This window comes from Cicer arietinum, chromosome 6, assembly GCF_000331145.2.
Source record: "Cicer arietinum cultivar CDC Frontier isolate Library 1 chromosome 6, Cicar.CDCFrontier_v2.0, whole genome shotgun sequence".
Classification (NCBI taxonomy): Eukaryota; Viridiplantae; Streptophyta; class Magnoliopsida; order Fabales; family Fabaceae; genus Cicer; species Cicer arietinum.
The window spans coordinates 3742361-3758906 of NC_021165.2; the positions used below are offsets into that span (position 1 = coordinate 3742361).

A 16546-nucleotide genomic window follows, 5' to 3' on the forward strand; every position below is an offset into this window, starting at 1 on the left:
AAGAAAAACTAAACAAAATTAGAGGAACAAGCTCCCATAACATCTACACTAAAATAAGTGTTTAATAACAAGAAAGATAAATTCATATTAATCATATCAAATATTAGTATAACGTATGAGCTTTTACCAGAAAGAATGTGAACGTATTTATCAATGTTGTGTCCAATAAAGTGAACAAAATTCTTTGAGTTATATAATCAAATGAGATTTAATAAGCTTTACCTTAAATAATAATATACTACTACATATTATTTTACGGAATGTTTAATATGTTTCTTATTATATGATTAAATTTCTTGTTCAAGATTAACTTTCTCGTTCAAGATAATTTTACTTTTAAAGCATTTATTATCTTTCTGTCTATAGATCAAAACTTAAACGCAAGTCTCTACTCTCAAGTATTCAAGTACCAATATAGTAGTATTATATCCCAATTTGATTTTAGATAAATGCATAGGGACATTATCGTTGTGTTGGACTATGTGCTTAGACTTTATCATGTTCTTTATCTCCCAAGCAAAATTCAATAGGTCAATGTTATTTTAATTAGTTCGAGATGTATTCCCAATATATTACCAAAAAAGTGTAATAGTGTATTCCAAGCTATCATTAGTTGTGAACAATTTTTTTAATTTTTTTTGTAAAAACAGTGGTGTAGGACGAATGAAAGGTGTTTGAGGATCCCAACACATGTATGGGAGTTTGGATGGAAGATGAGGGGGATTTATAAGTTCGAGGATGAAAGAAGAATCGATAAAAAGTGATTAGTTTGTTCATTTTGTTTGAGATTTTATTTTATTTTTTATTGAACAAAAATACTCTCAAAATTAAAATTAAATTTTTTTTTTATCATTTCTATAAAATTTTAAAGTTTCAGTTTTGATTTTTGTAAAAAAATATTATTATTTTTCGTACTATAAAATTATGTTGCAAATGGTTTTAATTTGTGTTGGATTCTACAGCAAATTTAAACTAATCTAAATTTGTCTCCATCTCATGAAACTATTTTGTTTTTTGAAATGGTGAATGATAATAATTAATTGTTAATTTTATGAGAATGAATAGTTGAATTCGTGACATCTTTAGTATTTCAGCTCCCCAAATCACTTTATGTCTCTCATACCATGAACGTATTATGAAGTAAGATTATACAAAATTCACTAAAAGTATGTTTGGTCTAAATGATGGGAGAGATTTCAACGTATGAGATGAGAAGTATGAGATGAGAAAGAAATATAAATATGTTTTGTTCAACGAAGAGGAGGGGGAGAGAAAATGAATTTTCAGTAGTTTTGTGTCTGGCTTAAGGGGGTGTGAGAAAATTTTAATAATTTATAAGTTTTATGGTCTACTCTCATCCCTTCTAAATTCCTCCAAAATGGAGAAAGAGCAAAAATAAGTCTAATAATAATTTAGATTTTCCCTTTCTTAAAAGTTAGAGATAGTAATTACTACTTCATGCAAAGTATGCTTTGCACCTATTTTTTGAATCAAGAGATAGTAATTACTACTTCATGCAAAGTATGCTTTGCACCTATTTTTTGAATCAAGAGATAGTAATTACTACTTCATGCAAAGTATGCTTTGCACCTATTTTTTGAATCAAGAGATAGTAATTACTACTTCATGCAAAGTATGCTTTGCACCTATTTTTTGAATCAAGAGATAGTAATTACTACTTCATGTTTATAAAAAGCTTTCACAAGATAATCCAAAATAAGAACGAAGCATGGATGACAAAGAACAAAGCTATCAAAACGATTTCAGAGAATTGAGAGAAGTCTTACAATGACCTTCTAAGGTGGTTGTTGACCATGCAAAAATTCTTTCGGGAACTATTGTGAAAATGGAAGTATCACCTGCATATTATTATAATACTCTATTACGAGGTTTAAAAAATTTCAAACGACTATTCTGAGTTTTTCCTCTATGTATCTTTGGGTTCAAATTTTGTAAACCATTTGTCTCAATTGATGGAACTTTGTTGTACGACAAGTACAAATGAAGTCTATTGTTAGTCATTGCACATAATGAGAACAAAAATACAATTCTCATTGTTTATGCACTTGTGGAAGGTGAGACAAGGGGTTATTGGAGCTTCTTTTTGAAAAATCTAAAAAGGTATACCACACCTCAAGTCAACGTTTGTTTGATTTCGTACAAGCACGACTCCGTTAAAAGTGCTTATAATAATTCAAATAAGGATTAACATGTTTCTCCGTCAACACATGTATACTGCATCCAACACATTGCACAAAATTTCATGAGTTCAAGGACAATGAACATAAAAATAAAATAAAAAAATAAAAAACTTAATTGCAGTTTTGGTCTTCCAATTTTAGCTGAATCACAAAAATAGTCCCTCTATTTTATTTATCCCCAGTTTTGGTCCCCCAAACAGAATTTTGGTTCAAAATTTGATGAACTGTCATTTTTGTGCGCTTATTTAAGTCACATCATGCCTCAAGATCTCGAGGTGCAACAATTGTACATGAAATCTATTATCATAAATGGTGTGGTGTGGCTTAAAAAAATGACATTTCATTAAGTTTTTGGCCAAAATTCTGTTTGGGTGACCAAAAATGGGAAGAAATAAAATGAACTTTCATGATTCAGCTAAAATAGGGGAACCAAAATTGCAATTAAGCAAAAATAAACTTGTTTGTATGGGTAATGATCTAATTCTTCTTATTATATTTTCTTGCAAATCATCATCTAATTTAGTATATGTTGTTGTCAATTAATTCATTGTATTCTAAAAAATATTCATATGCTTTGTCATTGAACTCCCATATCTATATTTCATATTCTCCAACTTTCGAATCAAGAATGTTTTATTTTGCACATTCTTTTGTTCATACAACTCTTTTAATTTCTCACACATCTTGTTAGCATTTATTTCAATTTCAACATTTGGATATACACTCATATCCAACCATTGTCTGATCAAGGTCACCGCATTTCTATTCGCCTTCTTCCAATCAATGCGATATTTATCTTTGGGTTTAACGATGTCACCCTCAATAAGATCATACAAATCTTTATTGTATATCATGTCTTCCATGAGAGTCTTCCAAAATGTATAATTAGAATAGTTGAGTTTAATCATATTCGAACATTTATTTTCCTCCTCCATTTAAATGCACAAATCATATTGATAGCGTTTCAGCAAGTGTACTAAATCGTTGCAAGTAATAATAAAACGGTAGTACCAAGTATCGAACTCAAGGATTGCATTTTACTATTGAATTATATTTAATTACTAATATTGAACAAAAAGTTCCCAGATTAATTGAAATAATATTTAAAATTAACAACAGTAATAAAATTGATCCTTTATAATAAAAAAAATGTCAGAGATGAGTTTCACTTCGAATCCAACCTTAGTGTCTAACTTGGTCCTAGTTATTGAATTCCTTTATTGAATTATTACCAAATTCTCTTTATTATTCTTGCCCGAATGTCTTAGTGATAGAATCTTTAATTCCAAAGTAACCCTTAAATCCTTAGTGGATTTAAGATTAAAATTAAGTCTTACCGTACATGAATTCTCTTGTTAAACTATTGCCTTTGCAACTAATTTAACTGGTTTCATGACCTGCATCTATCTCTAGACTACAAATTCATGAATTCCCCATCTCAAACATTCGTAAAGTCCACTTCCGTTTCAAAATACGAATCCTATAACATTTTAATGTTGATCAAACAATAAAAAACATTAAACACATAGATGAGAAAAATAATTCAATAAACTCATTCATATAACTAAAAATCAAATCATAAAAATAAGGATTTCATCTTATTACACTAATCCCTAACAAATAGGGTTTAGTTACTCATGACAGAGATAGAAAAGATAGAGATTAGAGAAGAATTACAAGAAAAATTCATGAATGATTCTTGATAAACTTGTTCCAATGGTGTTAGAAACGATCGTCTTTGAGTTTCTCTGTTAGGGCACAAGTCTCCCCACTTCCTAATAGTAAAAAAATTCCATAAAAAGTGAGAAAACCGAGTTTTAATGTGTTCTGCTGCACATTGGGCCTAGGGCGCGGATCGACAGTAACATCGTCGCGAAATGCGCTTGGGGCCCGCATCTTCTGTATGGAGTTTAGTGCATATTTCTCCTCTTTTGAGTTCAAATTTGGTTTCAGTGTCTTCATGAAAGTTGTAGTGATGGATCATAGCTGTCATTTTCATTTGGTTTGACTCCAATTGGACATCTAGAACTCCAAATATGGCTGAAATACTCCACATAGGTCATGTTGATTTTTCACCAAAATTCAGCACTGTATTAAAACAAAGTAACAATGCAAAACTCCGAAAAATCTCTACTTAATCAAGGAAATAAGAACATAAATATTTCATTAAAGCAAATAAATAAAATTAACAAAATATATCAAATAACTCCTTAAATTAATTAATGAATAAAAGATAAATAAGACTAAAAACAATTTAAAAAATATGCATATGATGAAGAGTCATCATATATCAATCGAGCTCTTATTCCACTTCGTTGAGAAAAACCATAGATAACTATCTCAATAATGAAAAATATTTTTTTCTTTGAGTTCTGATACCACTTTGTTGAGAAAAACCGTAGATAACCATCTCAATAATGCAAATTATTTTTTCCCACCTGTACAGATAAATGACCAAACGAAAAATAGAATTCTACAAAGCAACAACATTTGACATAAAATTAAATATGAGACAGACACAATTTTTAACTTGAAAAACTTCCCTCAAATTAAGAGAATAAAAACCACGATACCTAATCCAGTAAAAACTTCTACTATACTAATTAATGGGTACACCAGAGTCTTCCTAGTAACATTATGGAGCATCAATCAACAATAGTCATCACCAAATGGTGGAAACCAAACAAATAACAAATAATTTTCCAGTGGGGTGAGTGTTCCAAATTAACTAGAAGGTAAAACTCTTAACGTTGTAAATTAAAAGAACAAACTAACATACTAAAATTATAGATCAGACGGAGCTTTGCTACACACCTATTACCAACGTGAAAAACAAATTTCCTTGTTCTCTTCTTGTTTATGGCGTGCCAATTATTTTTCATTTTCGTTTCCCTTTTCTTTTTCACATGAGCCAAGCTCTAACAATGAGAGAGCCCACTATAAATGGCGACCATTTGTGTTATATGGTTGAACTAGTGTGTTTTCTTGAAATATTTGCTTCTAAAATTCGCTTCTTCCTCTTAAACTATTTCTACATTACTATTTCATGTCCCGACTCTAAGTTGCAATTGTATGCTCTCCACCTGCTCCTGATGAGGATCTTGTGTATCAAAAATCTTTTAGTATACAAAAATCTAAAATAAGAACGGGGGATGAAATTGAAGAAACTAATTTTATTGTTATTATTAGTCTAAGTGACAAAGAGACTATATGTTGACATATTGAGTACAAAAGATTTTTGTTGAGGGGTCGGTGGTAATATGTTATAGTGGTGTTGAGACAAAATCACAAATTAATATTTTGATAATAACCCAACAAAGTTAATTAATCTTTTAACTATGATTCTAAAAGTGTGTTGCTATTTAACAATGTGTTTTTTTAGTGTATTAATTGAAGATAAATATTAAAATATAACAACACAAGATCATTTTGAGAAAGAAAGATCATTTTGGTCATTAAAAACAGAAGTCTGAAAACATGAAGATTGTTCTGGTTTTTTACAGCTTTCAAGTCAAGAACATTCTGGTCTGCAAAAGAACAAAGCTTTCCTTAAACAAGATTGTTCTGGTTTACGAAAGTACCATACTTGTGTACACAAGATCATTTCTGACAGATTCAACCCAAAAAGATCAACAAAGGCAAAGCAAAACATCAAGAACAAACAACAAGATCAATCTCTAGTTTAATGAATAAAGTAACAAATACAACCAAAACATAAATGACAAACACTGCATCTCTGTGCAGCCTGCGTACAAAGCAAAAAAAAAAATGGCATCCAACAATTGTCATAAGCTCTTAGTCTAGCACTTAAAACAAAAAACGAAGATTTTTCTGGTTATAAGGCAAGAACATTCTCGTTATTTTACTACACATGTCTATTAAAATTAAAAGTGGACAGCTGGATTCCCAACGACTACATGAGTTGTCACAATCCTTCATCAAGCTTATAAAAGGAACCTCAAGGTCAAAGAAATAGCAAGAGTTTAAAGTTCAAACAATCAATCACTTAAACAATCATTCTTGAGAAATCTAAGTTTTTCAATTAAGCAAAAGCTTCAGTTCTATTTCATTAGATTTAAGGATCTATTTGTTGAATCTATTTGCTAAGAATCAAAACTAAAACAAGTGTTTAGTGTATTTTAATCCATCAATTATCTTTATCATTTCATTTTAAACTCAAACTAAAACATGTTGAGTATATTGTAAAATTCATTTTGTGACTACAATGTGATTTGTAAAAAACCCTTTCTGGACTGAAAGTAACTGTTGGAAATCTTTTCAAGGTTGAGAGATGAAATATTGTAACTGGTCAAGATTGATCTTGAAAGTTGGTGTGAAAGGTAAAAACATTTTTGTTTAAACATTTTAGTGAAAAAAACTCACAGATTTTGACCACTAAACGTAACTCACTTTTGTTAAATCATGATATATTACTATGTGATTCTCTTTCTCTTATATTTAATTTATTTCTTACTCACTAAGCATAAATCACGTAAATAAATTTCCTTTTGTTTTCACTAAACATGTTTTTATTTCATTTGAAACCAAAATTGATCGTGAATTTAACTAAATTTAAAAAGCAATAATTAATTTCATAAAAGGAGAATCACAATTCAAACTCCTACTCCTTGTGATTGACATTGTCAATTCAAGTGATTGGTTGCACAATTCTATATACGCCATAAATTTCATCTTTGTAATCTTGTGTAATAATTTATAACTCATGCATCATTTTCTTAAAACGAGTGTACGAAATCCATAAATTATTATTTCATCATCGATAAATAAAGTACTAGATTGCAAGAGAGTACATAAAAGCATTGAAACCTTGGTGAAAAAAACTTTAATCTTTTAATAGTTTTGCAAACCGCTTGCCAATAATTAAATATATGGTTCCTTCAAATTCTAGACCCCCTCAATCTTTAATCTTTAGTATCTTCAAGATTCACCATCTAAGCTTTGCAGGGAAATACTGCAAAAAGACACCCAAAAGAAAAATAAGTACTCACATTTAAAAACAATGATCAAATTATAAAGATTGACGTTACATACACCACACAGATCGAATTTGATCTCACCTTCTCAATAAGCGATAAATAGTATGGTTTTACTTCTTCAACGTCGATTAGAACTTTGCTTTTGCTGTAGAGATCATATTTGCTGTACATATTTATATCATAAGTATTAAGTTGAGTAATTAGCATAATAAAAAATGTGTACAAATTAATTAAAAAATAATAATGTGACACAAACATACTTAAATACGTGTAGCCACTTCAAATTCTCACGATCTTCTTCATTCATCAAGTGTGTGTACGCACCTTCCCTATGCAAAGCTGCAAAGTCATAGATTTTTAGTATTTAATTTTGCTGATTATAATACAAAGTTTTCAGATTATGATGAAAATGCTTACGGTAGAAGGAGTGGTATCTGATAATGAACAATCCAGCTGGTGGCAAAGTGGTGCCATTTTCTTTAGCAACCTGCACATTCGAATGTATTATATATTATATTATAAATTAAGTATCGAGGAATATATAGAAAATATGATTTGGACCGTCAAATATGTAAATTTTATTATATAGTGTGACGAATTATTTATGGACTCACCCAATACATATAATCATCATGTCCCCATGACATTGTCACATTATCTAATCCACATCCTTCGGTGTAGATCCCATTCTTAGTGCTATAAGCAGGACATTTGGTATCAAGGTTGTCCTTGAAATACTGCATCAAGAACAAAAATTAGGTAAATTAATTATTTTTAGATAAAATAATTGTGTCAAAGTAAAGTTTATAAGAATAAATTTATAATTACCTTGTGGAGAACATTTGATTCATCAAAGGCACAGCCTAAGGGAAATGTGTCCCCTGCAAAATGTTGAATTCAATTTTTAAGCATAATAAATTGGAAGCATAAGTTAAAATAAATCATATTAAAGAAGATTTAAGGAACAATTTCTAACCAACAACAGCCCATTGAGGTAGTGCACCAAATTTAGGAAGCAGGAGAATTTTTCCAAGATCTGGAAGAAAAAAAAATCAATAATAATTTGTTAAGACCTCAAATATCCTATGAGTAAGGTGTGACTAGACTTGGTCAAATGAAGATATAGTTGATTATGACTTGAAATTGTAAATGACACTTTAGTCCACCATATCATATCTAGAAGGAATATTAAATTAAAAAATAAAAATTTAAAAGGGTATGTATATGTACCATGGATGAGAGCTGTCAAATGCAACCAATCTTCATTAGGATAATCTTTTCTAATAGCCTCAGCTGATTGCAACAAATGTTGAATTTGAGGTTCATCCAAATCAGGATCACTCTCATCCACAACCTCATTCAGCAACTCACAACATTCCCATATGCTCATTTCTGCTTTGTTAAATTTCTTGTATTCTTCCCTCATTTTATTGACCTACATTAGATTTTATTTAAAAATTGGAACTTTGGTCATAATTACATTTGATTCATGCGAATAGACATATATTTGATGGAGATAATAAAACTTTGCTTACAAAATCATATGTCTGGTTTATGTGTTGTAACCTATAGAATTCATCAACACCTTTTTGCCTTTCACTTTCTTCATCATAATTTCTGCCAAATAATTACAAAAATAATTCAAAGACCCTTGTCAATTTCTTCTTTTAATTTCAAATAAAAAACATGGTTATAATAAACAATGACAAAAAAATTGAAATGGAATTGGAATTAACCTGAAGGAATGGCCAAATGAATTAATCTCAGGAGCCAAAAATCCATTTTGAGAAGCGTGGTTTGGAACAGGAAATCCACCATCGAGAACAAGTTCATTGGTGTCTTCAGAATGAACATTTTTATCTTCAAATTGTGACCCTGAGACCATTTATGTAATGTGACATTATTTATATGATGAACAATAATATGAATAAAAAAACAATGAATGATAACAAATAATATTAAAAACACAAACAAAAAATGAATCATACCAGAGTCAACGAGTATGGTCATTTTCTCAGTAGGTAGAGCAGAAAAATATGAGAAAGGAGAATATGTGAAATGAAATGAGTGAAATAATTAACTATAACATAATAGTATTGATGAGAATTGAGATGTATTTATAGTCCTGGGAATTTGGAAGGTTAGTTGGAATCCTCTACAAAAAAATATCTCGAGGCCAAAAAGTTGAAACCGTGCTTATCCACGTACTTCCAAACAGAGTAATGGTACGGTTGTTACTTCCTTTTTCAATCATAAAAAATCTTTTTAGGAAAAATTATAATCATAAATTGTTAATTACAAGTTGGACATGGACATGGACAAGCACCACCCAATTTTTATTTTCATTATCTGGTCAATTTTAATATTAATTATCATTTATTAATATGATTTTTTACTTAATTTTATTCATGTAATTAATTATTTTATAAAAAATATATTTATTACTTAAATAGAAGACGATGACCATGAGTCAGCATTACGTGGATTTGTGTACACACATGACGAGGGTTAAACGATAACAATTCCCTCCTGACGATGCATCTAATCAATACCAACTCATCTTTTGACTTTCTAAAAAATCCAAAATTAATTCTACTTTTGAATAGTAAAATATGGTTGATTATACTTTTTTATAGTAACTATAGTACTCCCTTATGCAATAATTTGTTATTTTTGTCGATTCATTAATTATTTTTTATTTTACTTTAAAATTTTTAATTATTTAATTTATTTGCTATTGAGATTTTATTTGCGGTAATTATAGTAGTATTAAAAAAGTATACAAAAGTTATTTTGTAAAATTATGTAAAAAGTAATTATAGTAGAAATTATGTAAAAATTATGTAAAAAGTAATATAGTTATGGGAGTAAGTAATTATAGTATACAAAAGTAATTATAGTAAAAAGTAAAAAGTATACAAAAGTAATTATAGTAGTATTATATAATTCAAACAAAAGTTATTTTGTAAAATTATGTTTAAAGAAAAATATTTGAATATAAATTACATTAAAGAATTTACTTTTAAACAAAAGTACATTTATAAGATAAAGTATCTTCATTAAAATCAACAAAATTAATATTTTTCCTTAAAACTACATACAATTCAAATTAAACAATTAAAATAAAATAAAAAAGTATTTCATGATGTTAGTATGGGAAATTGATTTTTCAGTAAAAAAAAAAAGTTTTTTTTTTGTCACATATGAGATATTTGTTTTAAAAAAAATCAAACCCAAAAACCGATATAATTAGAGTGTTTCCCCCAATTACTATTTGAGTAGTATTTATGAGACTAGAGTTCATAAATACTTAATTTCACTAATATTCTTATATGTAAAACTGAACTAGAGTTCATCTTTTGTTTTTTGTTTGCCCAAAAGCGCTGGCCTCTTTCTATGTGAGCCAGCCTTCATCTACGTCTCCTGTAGTATATGGACTCTATTTAATTGGGTCAAATCATTGATGTCACTAATAAATAAATAAATAATTTTATTGTAGTTTTTTTTCTTAAACAAATATCCAAATTAATCAATTTAAAATGTACTTTTTTAATATAAATAAATTTTAGATAAGTTTAATTATGATAATTTATTAAGATTATAGCAGACTTTAAAATTTAAAGAAAATTAATATAAATATTTATCAATCATCTACCAAATAAGTATTAATATCTATTGAAGTTTAATTTACAATATTGTAGACAACTCGACATGTATTTTAACAAAATATAAAATTTAAATTGGCCAACTGAGACAAACATTGAGAAAAGAAAATGACTTATTTTATTCTTAAAATTTTTAAAACAGTATTTTATTTTTGGTCGTATAAATAGTTGTTTAATTTAATTCTTATCCTCAAACCAACATATTATACGAGTTTTGGGCTCATTTAAGCTTTTAATCAGTTCTTTTTTTTTTTTTTTTTTTTTTTTACTATCTCATAAGGAAATGTTTTGTTTTTAGATTTAAGGACTATATACAAAACATAACAAACATTCAATAAAGGTTCCCCCACCAATGAGATGCAACACTATTGTTAAGCATAATAGAAACAACTAAGTTTTTTTTTTTTTTTTTTTTTTTTTGTGGAATGCAACATCCTTTAGGCCTTTTTCAATGCCAAATCGCTCCAAAAACAAATCGTACTTCTTTCCAGTAGTACAGTGTACGTACTTATACTCCACACAAATTTCACATGCATCTATTGAACAAAAAAACAATAATCACATGCATCCACGTATACAATCAATATATGTCACACATTTGATGGTCCTATTTTTTATTTGTCGGTCGGAAGTATAATATTGGAATAAACCCTTACAAATTGAGGCCCATCATGGGGCCCAATGCGGGCAATACCACATAGCACCTCATGCAAACAAAAATGGTTAAGATTTATGTTAAGTTGAGTGTTCATTCAACCCTCAATTTTTTAGTTTTTTTTTTTTTTTTTATCAAATTTTAGTTTTTAATGTAAAATATACTACTGAATCGTAGTTTTTAGTAGAGTATTTAAGGGTGATGAAACAACATTAGGGAACAAATGAGCATTTATCTTATGTCAATAACATATGTGATATTGCAATAAATATATTATCACTTCTACAGACAAGCTATAGGATATAGAACACTACTAACAAAGAATGTCTTTATTCATTTTAATTACAAAGTACAAAATCCACCACAATCGAGAGATTGTACTTGTGCATTTAAGTGATTTCTTTTTATCTCTAATACTTTATGAATTAGTCAATTGAAATGTGTTTGTTTGTCAAAATATGTATTTAAATTGATTTATTTGAACGTGTTAATTGATAATTTTTTATAATACAAAAGATGAAAGAGGAAATTATCACGTATGTATGCCAATAACAAATTGGCTCAGTTTTAATTGGACATACCCAACTAAATATTATGAGTTGTATTTATGTGGACGAAAAGCCTAGTAAAATCATGACGGCTCAATTTTAATTGAATGTACCAAACCAAATATTATGAGTTTCATTTGTGTGGCCGAAAAGCCTAGCAAAATTATGTTACGATGGACGATGGTTGTGTCTACTTGAAAGACAAAAATTAGTAAAAATTATCTAAGAAAAATCAACATCTACCTAAATAATTTATAAAATATTCAAATAATAATTAAAACATTAACATATATAATGTGACATAAATAATAGATGTTTAAACTCTTTAATAATTTGATCGAAAGTTTAATCTATGACATATAATATAATATAATATATATATATAAATATGTAAAATCATTAAATAATTTTTAATTATCTTAATGAATTAGTCTCCTAATAAATGCACGATTTAAGTGTGTATCGTTGGAAACTATGTTTGGGAAATATTGAATGTTCAACTTATACTATTAGACTACTTTTTAAAGACAAAAATGGAACATGGAGAGAATGGTCATAACCACATCATGTATGAATGTATACCCTTTCATCTCAAGCCATATACTCTTACTTATACCTGCTATTAGAGCTATCAATAAAATTATAAAGGTTAAAGTTTTCTCTAAAAAATGTTCAACTAAATCTATAATATTAAGTTTTCTATTAAAATAATTTTTTTTTAAATCTCAACCTATTATTTTATTATTTTATGTGTGTTTAAGTGAGAGACTCATAAGTCTAATTTAAAGTTTAAAATCTTGACCAATTTTTTAAAATTTATATTTTTGGAAAAATTTCTCAAAAAAATATAATTTTTTTTTGCGGAAAAAGTTTTAAATTATTATTTTCTCGAAAAAATTTGTGAGCAAAATCAAAAAATTATTTTTCTTGAAAAAATTGATTTTTATTTTCAGAAAAAAAAAATTGTAAATATTTTTTATCTGAAAATATCAAAAAAAAAAATTATAAGAAAATTTTTCAAAAAAAAATATTTTTCAAAAATTATAAAAAAAAACATTAATTTTTTAAAAAATACAACAATTTTTTTAACCTGGGCCCATAGGCCTCACTAAGCCCATACAATTTTTTATAAGAAAACTGGGTCCATAGGCCTCACTACCTCTCATAGTTTCACCTTTTCCTCACACCCTTAAAGCACTTGAAAAAACCATTTTACTTCTTACTACTTGATATATTTCTAAAATTATTAAAATTTTGACATTCAAATTTTTAGAAAAATTACATTTCAAAAGATTTTTTTTAGTACAAATTTTAAAACTTTTGAAAATATTATATTTTAAAAGTCTCACATTCATCCACAATTTCAAATTTCTTTTAAAAGCTATGAAAAAAAATTTACATTTTGAAAGGTTCACATGAATTCAAATTTTCAATTTTTTTTTAAACTTTTAAAAAATTGCATTTTAGAAGTTTCATACTCGTTCAAAGTTTCGATACTTGTTTTAATTTTTAGAAAATTTATATTTCGAATGTTTCACATTCATTTAAAGTTTCAATTTTTTTTTTAAAACTTAAAAAAAGTACATTACGAAAGTTTCACATTCATCAAAAGTTTTAAATTTTTTTAATACTTTGAAATAAATTGCATTTCAAGAATTTTACATTCGTCCAAGGTTTTTAATTTTTTCAAACTTTTAGAAAAATTATTTTTCGAAGTTTCACATTTATACAAAGTTTTAAATTTGTTTAAATTTTTTTAGAAAAATTGCATTCCGTAAGTTTAACATTCATCTATATTTTTTATTTATTTTTTAACTTCTAAATTTTTTTAGAAGTTTCACATTAATCAAAAATTTTGAAATTCTTTTATATTTTTTGAAAAAATTTGATCATCAAATAGTAGAGATAAAAAATATACAATAATCTCTTGATGTGTTTTAGGTGTGAGAGGTAAAGCTGCATGAGTGGATGATAGATATTTCTAATACTTCTAACTAATATTCGAGGTACATAATGGTTGGAGGGGACATCTAATTAGATAAGTATATGCAACCGTCGATTTTAAATGTGTTGCAACACAATTACTAATAATAGGTTCACATCCAAATCAATAAAAAAACACAGATTGATAAAAACGAAAAATAAAAACAACACAAAATTGAATTTATTGAATGAGTTGAATATTTTTTTTGAGAAAATCGTTTAGACCAGATAGAATTTTGAATTTATTTTTAAAAAACAAATCACGTGTAGAAATTTTAATACTTCTCAATTTTTTATTAGTATGAGTTATTGTATTAAATTATTATTTTTTAATTTTAATTACTTTTTTTATAATTTTGTATATTTCTATCACTATTTCATATATTTCAAACATAATTAACTAATATTAATTTGTAATGTTAAATTTTAGTATATTATATATAATATTTCGCTTCAAACTTGGTACTTATGGTACCTCAATGTAATTTTATAAATTTAGTATTAGATTAATATTTTTAATATTGTAATTTTGAAAAACCGAAAATTGATCCAATTTAAATTCACTAAGTTGGATCAAATTGAATTAGACTTTTTTTAATTGTCATGCAAACCAAACCGAACCACAAGTATTTTAATATTTGGGTCGAATTATTTTTTACATCAAAATCATTCTAAACCACATTGCGAATACTCCTAATTACTTATACTACATTGCTAGTATTGTGAATCGACTTAGTTGAGTTATACACTAGATTGTTAAGAAATTAAAAGAAACACAAAAATATAATTTATATATTTCAAAACTTGGAGAAAAAACAATGATCGTTGTTTAATTACATTAAGAGAAATATATTTTATAAAAATTATTACAATACATAAACTTTTTCATGCTTCCGATGCCTCAAGTACACTCACATTATTTAAAATAAACATTTGAACTACATCTCACAACAATCTAACACATAAATATAAGAGAAAAGAAAGAAAGAAATATATACAAACTTAAAATACTTATAATTTGTGTTAATCATAATTAAAAACTAAAATTATATACACATATATATAGCCTTGAACTTACTCATTATTTACAATTATAAACAATTGAAAACTATTTCATTATATATCATATCAATCAACTTTATCACAAATTCATTAAATCACTTGCATACTTAAGAATATATTAGACACTATTATATACGGATCTAAGTCTCCTACATTTGAACTAAACATATCAAAATATTATTTAAATTCTTAAAGTTGACAAACATCAGTGTAATTTCACATGTTTATTAAATATATATATATATATATATATATATATATATAAGAAATTTGATAAAAAAAATAAAAACTAGAATAACATTATATACCCTGGAACAAATTTAAAGGTGTTCAGAAAATTTTCAAGTTAGTATTTACATTTTAAAAAACAAATGAACTTTATAGACTTTAAAAAATGTTAAGGGGTGAGAGTAGCAATGTACCGGTATTTTAAAATCTAAGACCAGATTTTATTGGATCTGGCCCAATCGTTTTCTAGTTAACAAAAAATTTTCATTTTGATTATAAGAAAAAAAAAAAAAAACCTAGAGACGCAGCGGTTATATAGCTTAGTGAAATAGTTGCCCTTTCCTCCACTGGAAAACGTTGAGAAGCAGCATAAGCGGCAGAGTTACCTGTTCTCTGATTTGCATTTCAATTTTCATGGTTTTATTTGTGTAACCAATTCTACGCAATTTTGTTATTTTAAATTGCATTTGAATGTTGAAATGTACTTTTTAATTTAATTTGATTGTATTCGTATGGTGCTTGAAATTTATAAAGGATGTGATGATAGTATTTGTCGCCCCAGTCTTAATATGCACCACAAGGTGTAACATGGTGACTGACATTCTTATCTGATCCTATTTTTTTTTAGTGAATCTCACTATCACTAGTCATTAGTGCAATAACTTTTTTATGATCCCAAATTTATCAAATTTCTTATTTAATCTTTGTTATATTACAAAATCAATGAGATATGATGATATTTATCCATCAATTCTGCAATAGAGTGATGAATACTAACATGCACTACCATCTGATCTCTTCTTGTAATTGGCTTTTGTATTTTGTTTATATTCTGTAATTGGTTTATTGCATTCTAGTCTGTAATTATCATGCTTAACTTCAGATTTTTCTGAATTTGTAGGATTTAGGTCACCATGATTCATGAATTTGCGGATTAAATTTCTTATTCATTACTTGTTTTGTGGTGTTAGTTTAAAACATTGTGTTTATATTTGCCCATGGTATCTGATGTCCAGAGTCCAGACTTTATGTCTTGCTGTATCTGGACATCTCGTTTAAAGGGCATACAGTGAGATTTTACAGGTCTTGCGACACAGCGGCTTTCTCAATATAAGCCTTTTGTTACTATTTCCCTGTTTACATTTTGAAAGAATGAGACATACAATTTTTAGTTATGTTATGTAGGTAATTCAAAAGCTTATTGTCC

At 27.3% G+C, this 16546-nt stretch overlaps 1 protein-coding gene and 2 non-coding genes across 3 annotated transcripts; 2 read left to right on the top strand and 1 right to left on the bottom strand.

The window, feature by feature from the left end:
• Nucleotides 1-6947: 6947 nt before the first annotated feature.
• On the bottom strand, nucleotides 6948-9416 carry LOC101492445 (inositol oxygenase 2-like). Its single transcript, XM_004503456.4, has 11 exons — nucleotides 9187-9416; nucleotides 8935-9073; nucleotides 8734-8815; nucleotides 8429-8633; nucleotides 8175-8234; nucleotides 8027-8079; nucleotides 7813-7935; nucleotides 7616-7685; nucleotides 7459-7537; nucleotides 7280-7361; nucleotides 6948-7173 (listed from the first exon to the last, which is right to left on the bottom strand). Exons 1-11 carry the CDS (start codon nucleotides 9206-9208, stop codon nucleotides 7147-7149), a joined length of 942 nt encoding a protein of 313 aa, XP_004503513.1. The 5' UTR covers nucleotides 9209-9416; the 3' UTR covers nucleotides 6948-7146.
• A 6456-nt stretch (nucleotides 9417-15872) lies between these two features.
• Nucleotides 15873-15954, top strand: LOC113787374 (small nucleolar RNA U31b). Its single transcript, XR_003473881.1, has one exon. It is a non-coding gene; the product is annotated as a small nucleolar RNA U31b (small nucleolar RNA).
• A 108-nt stretch (nucleotides 15955-16062) lies between these two features.
• Nucleotides 16063-16139, top strand: LOC113787441 (small nucleolar RNA Z195/SNORD33/SNORD32 family). Its single transcript, XR_003473945.1, has one exon. It is a non-coding gene; the product is annotated as a small nucleolar RNA Z195/SNORD33/SNORD32 family (small nucleolar RNA).
• The last annotated feature ends 407 nt before the right edge of the window (nucleotides 16140-16546 follow it).

Bases quoted from the DNA above. Each gene is read 5' to 3' on its own strand.
- LOC101492445 (XM_004503456.4), bottom strand. From the start codon at position 9,208: ATGACCATACTCGTTGACTCTG. The intron at 8,816-8,934 runs GTTAATTCCAAT...ATTATTTGGCAG, and splicing joins TCATTTGGCCATTCCTTCAG to AAATTATGATGAAGAAAGTG. The intron at 7,362-7,458 runs GTATGTTTGTGT...AAATATGTACAG, and splicing joins AAGTGGCTACACGTATTTAA to CAAATATGATCTCTACAGCA.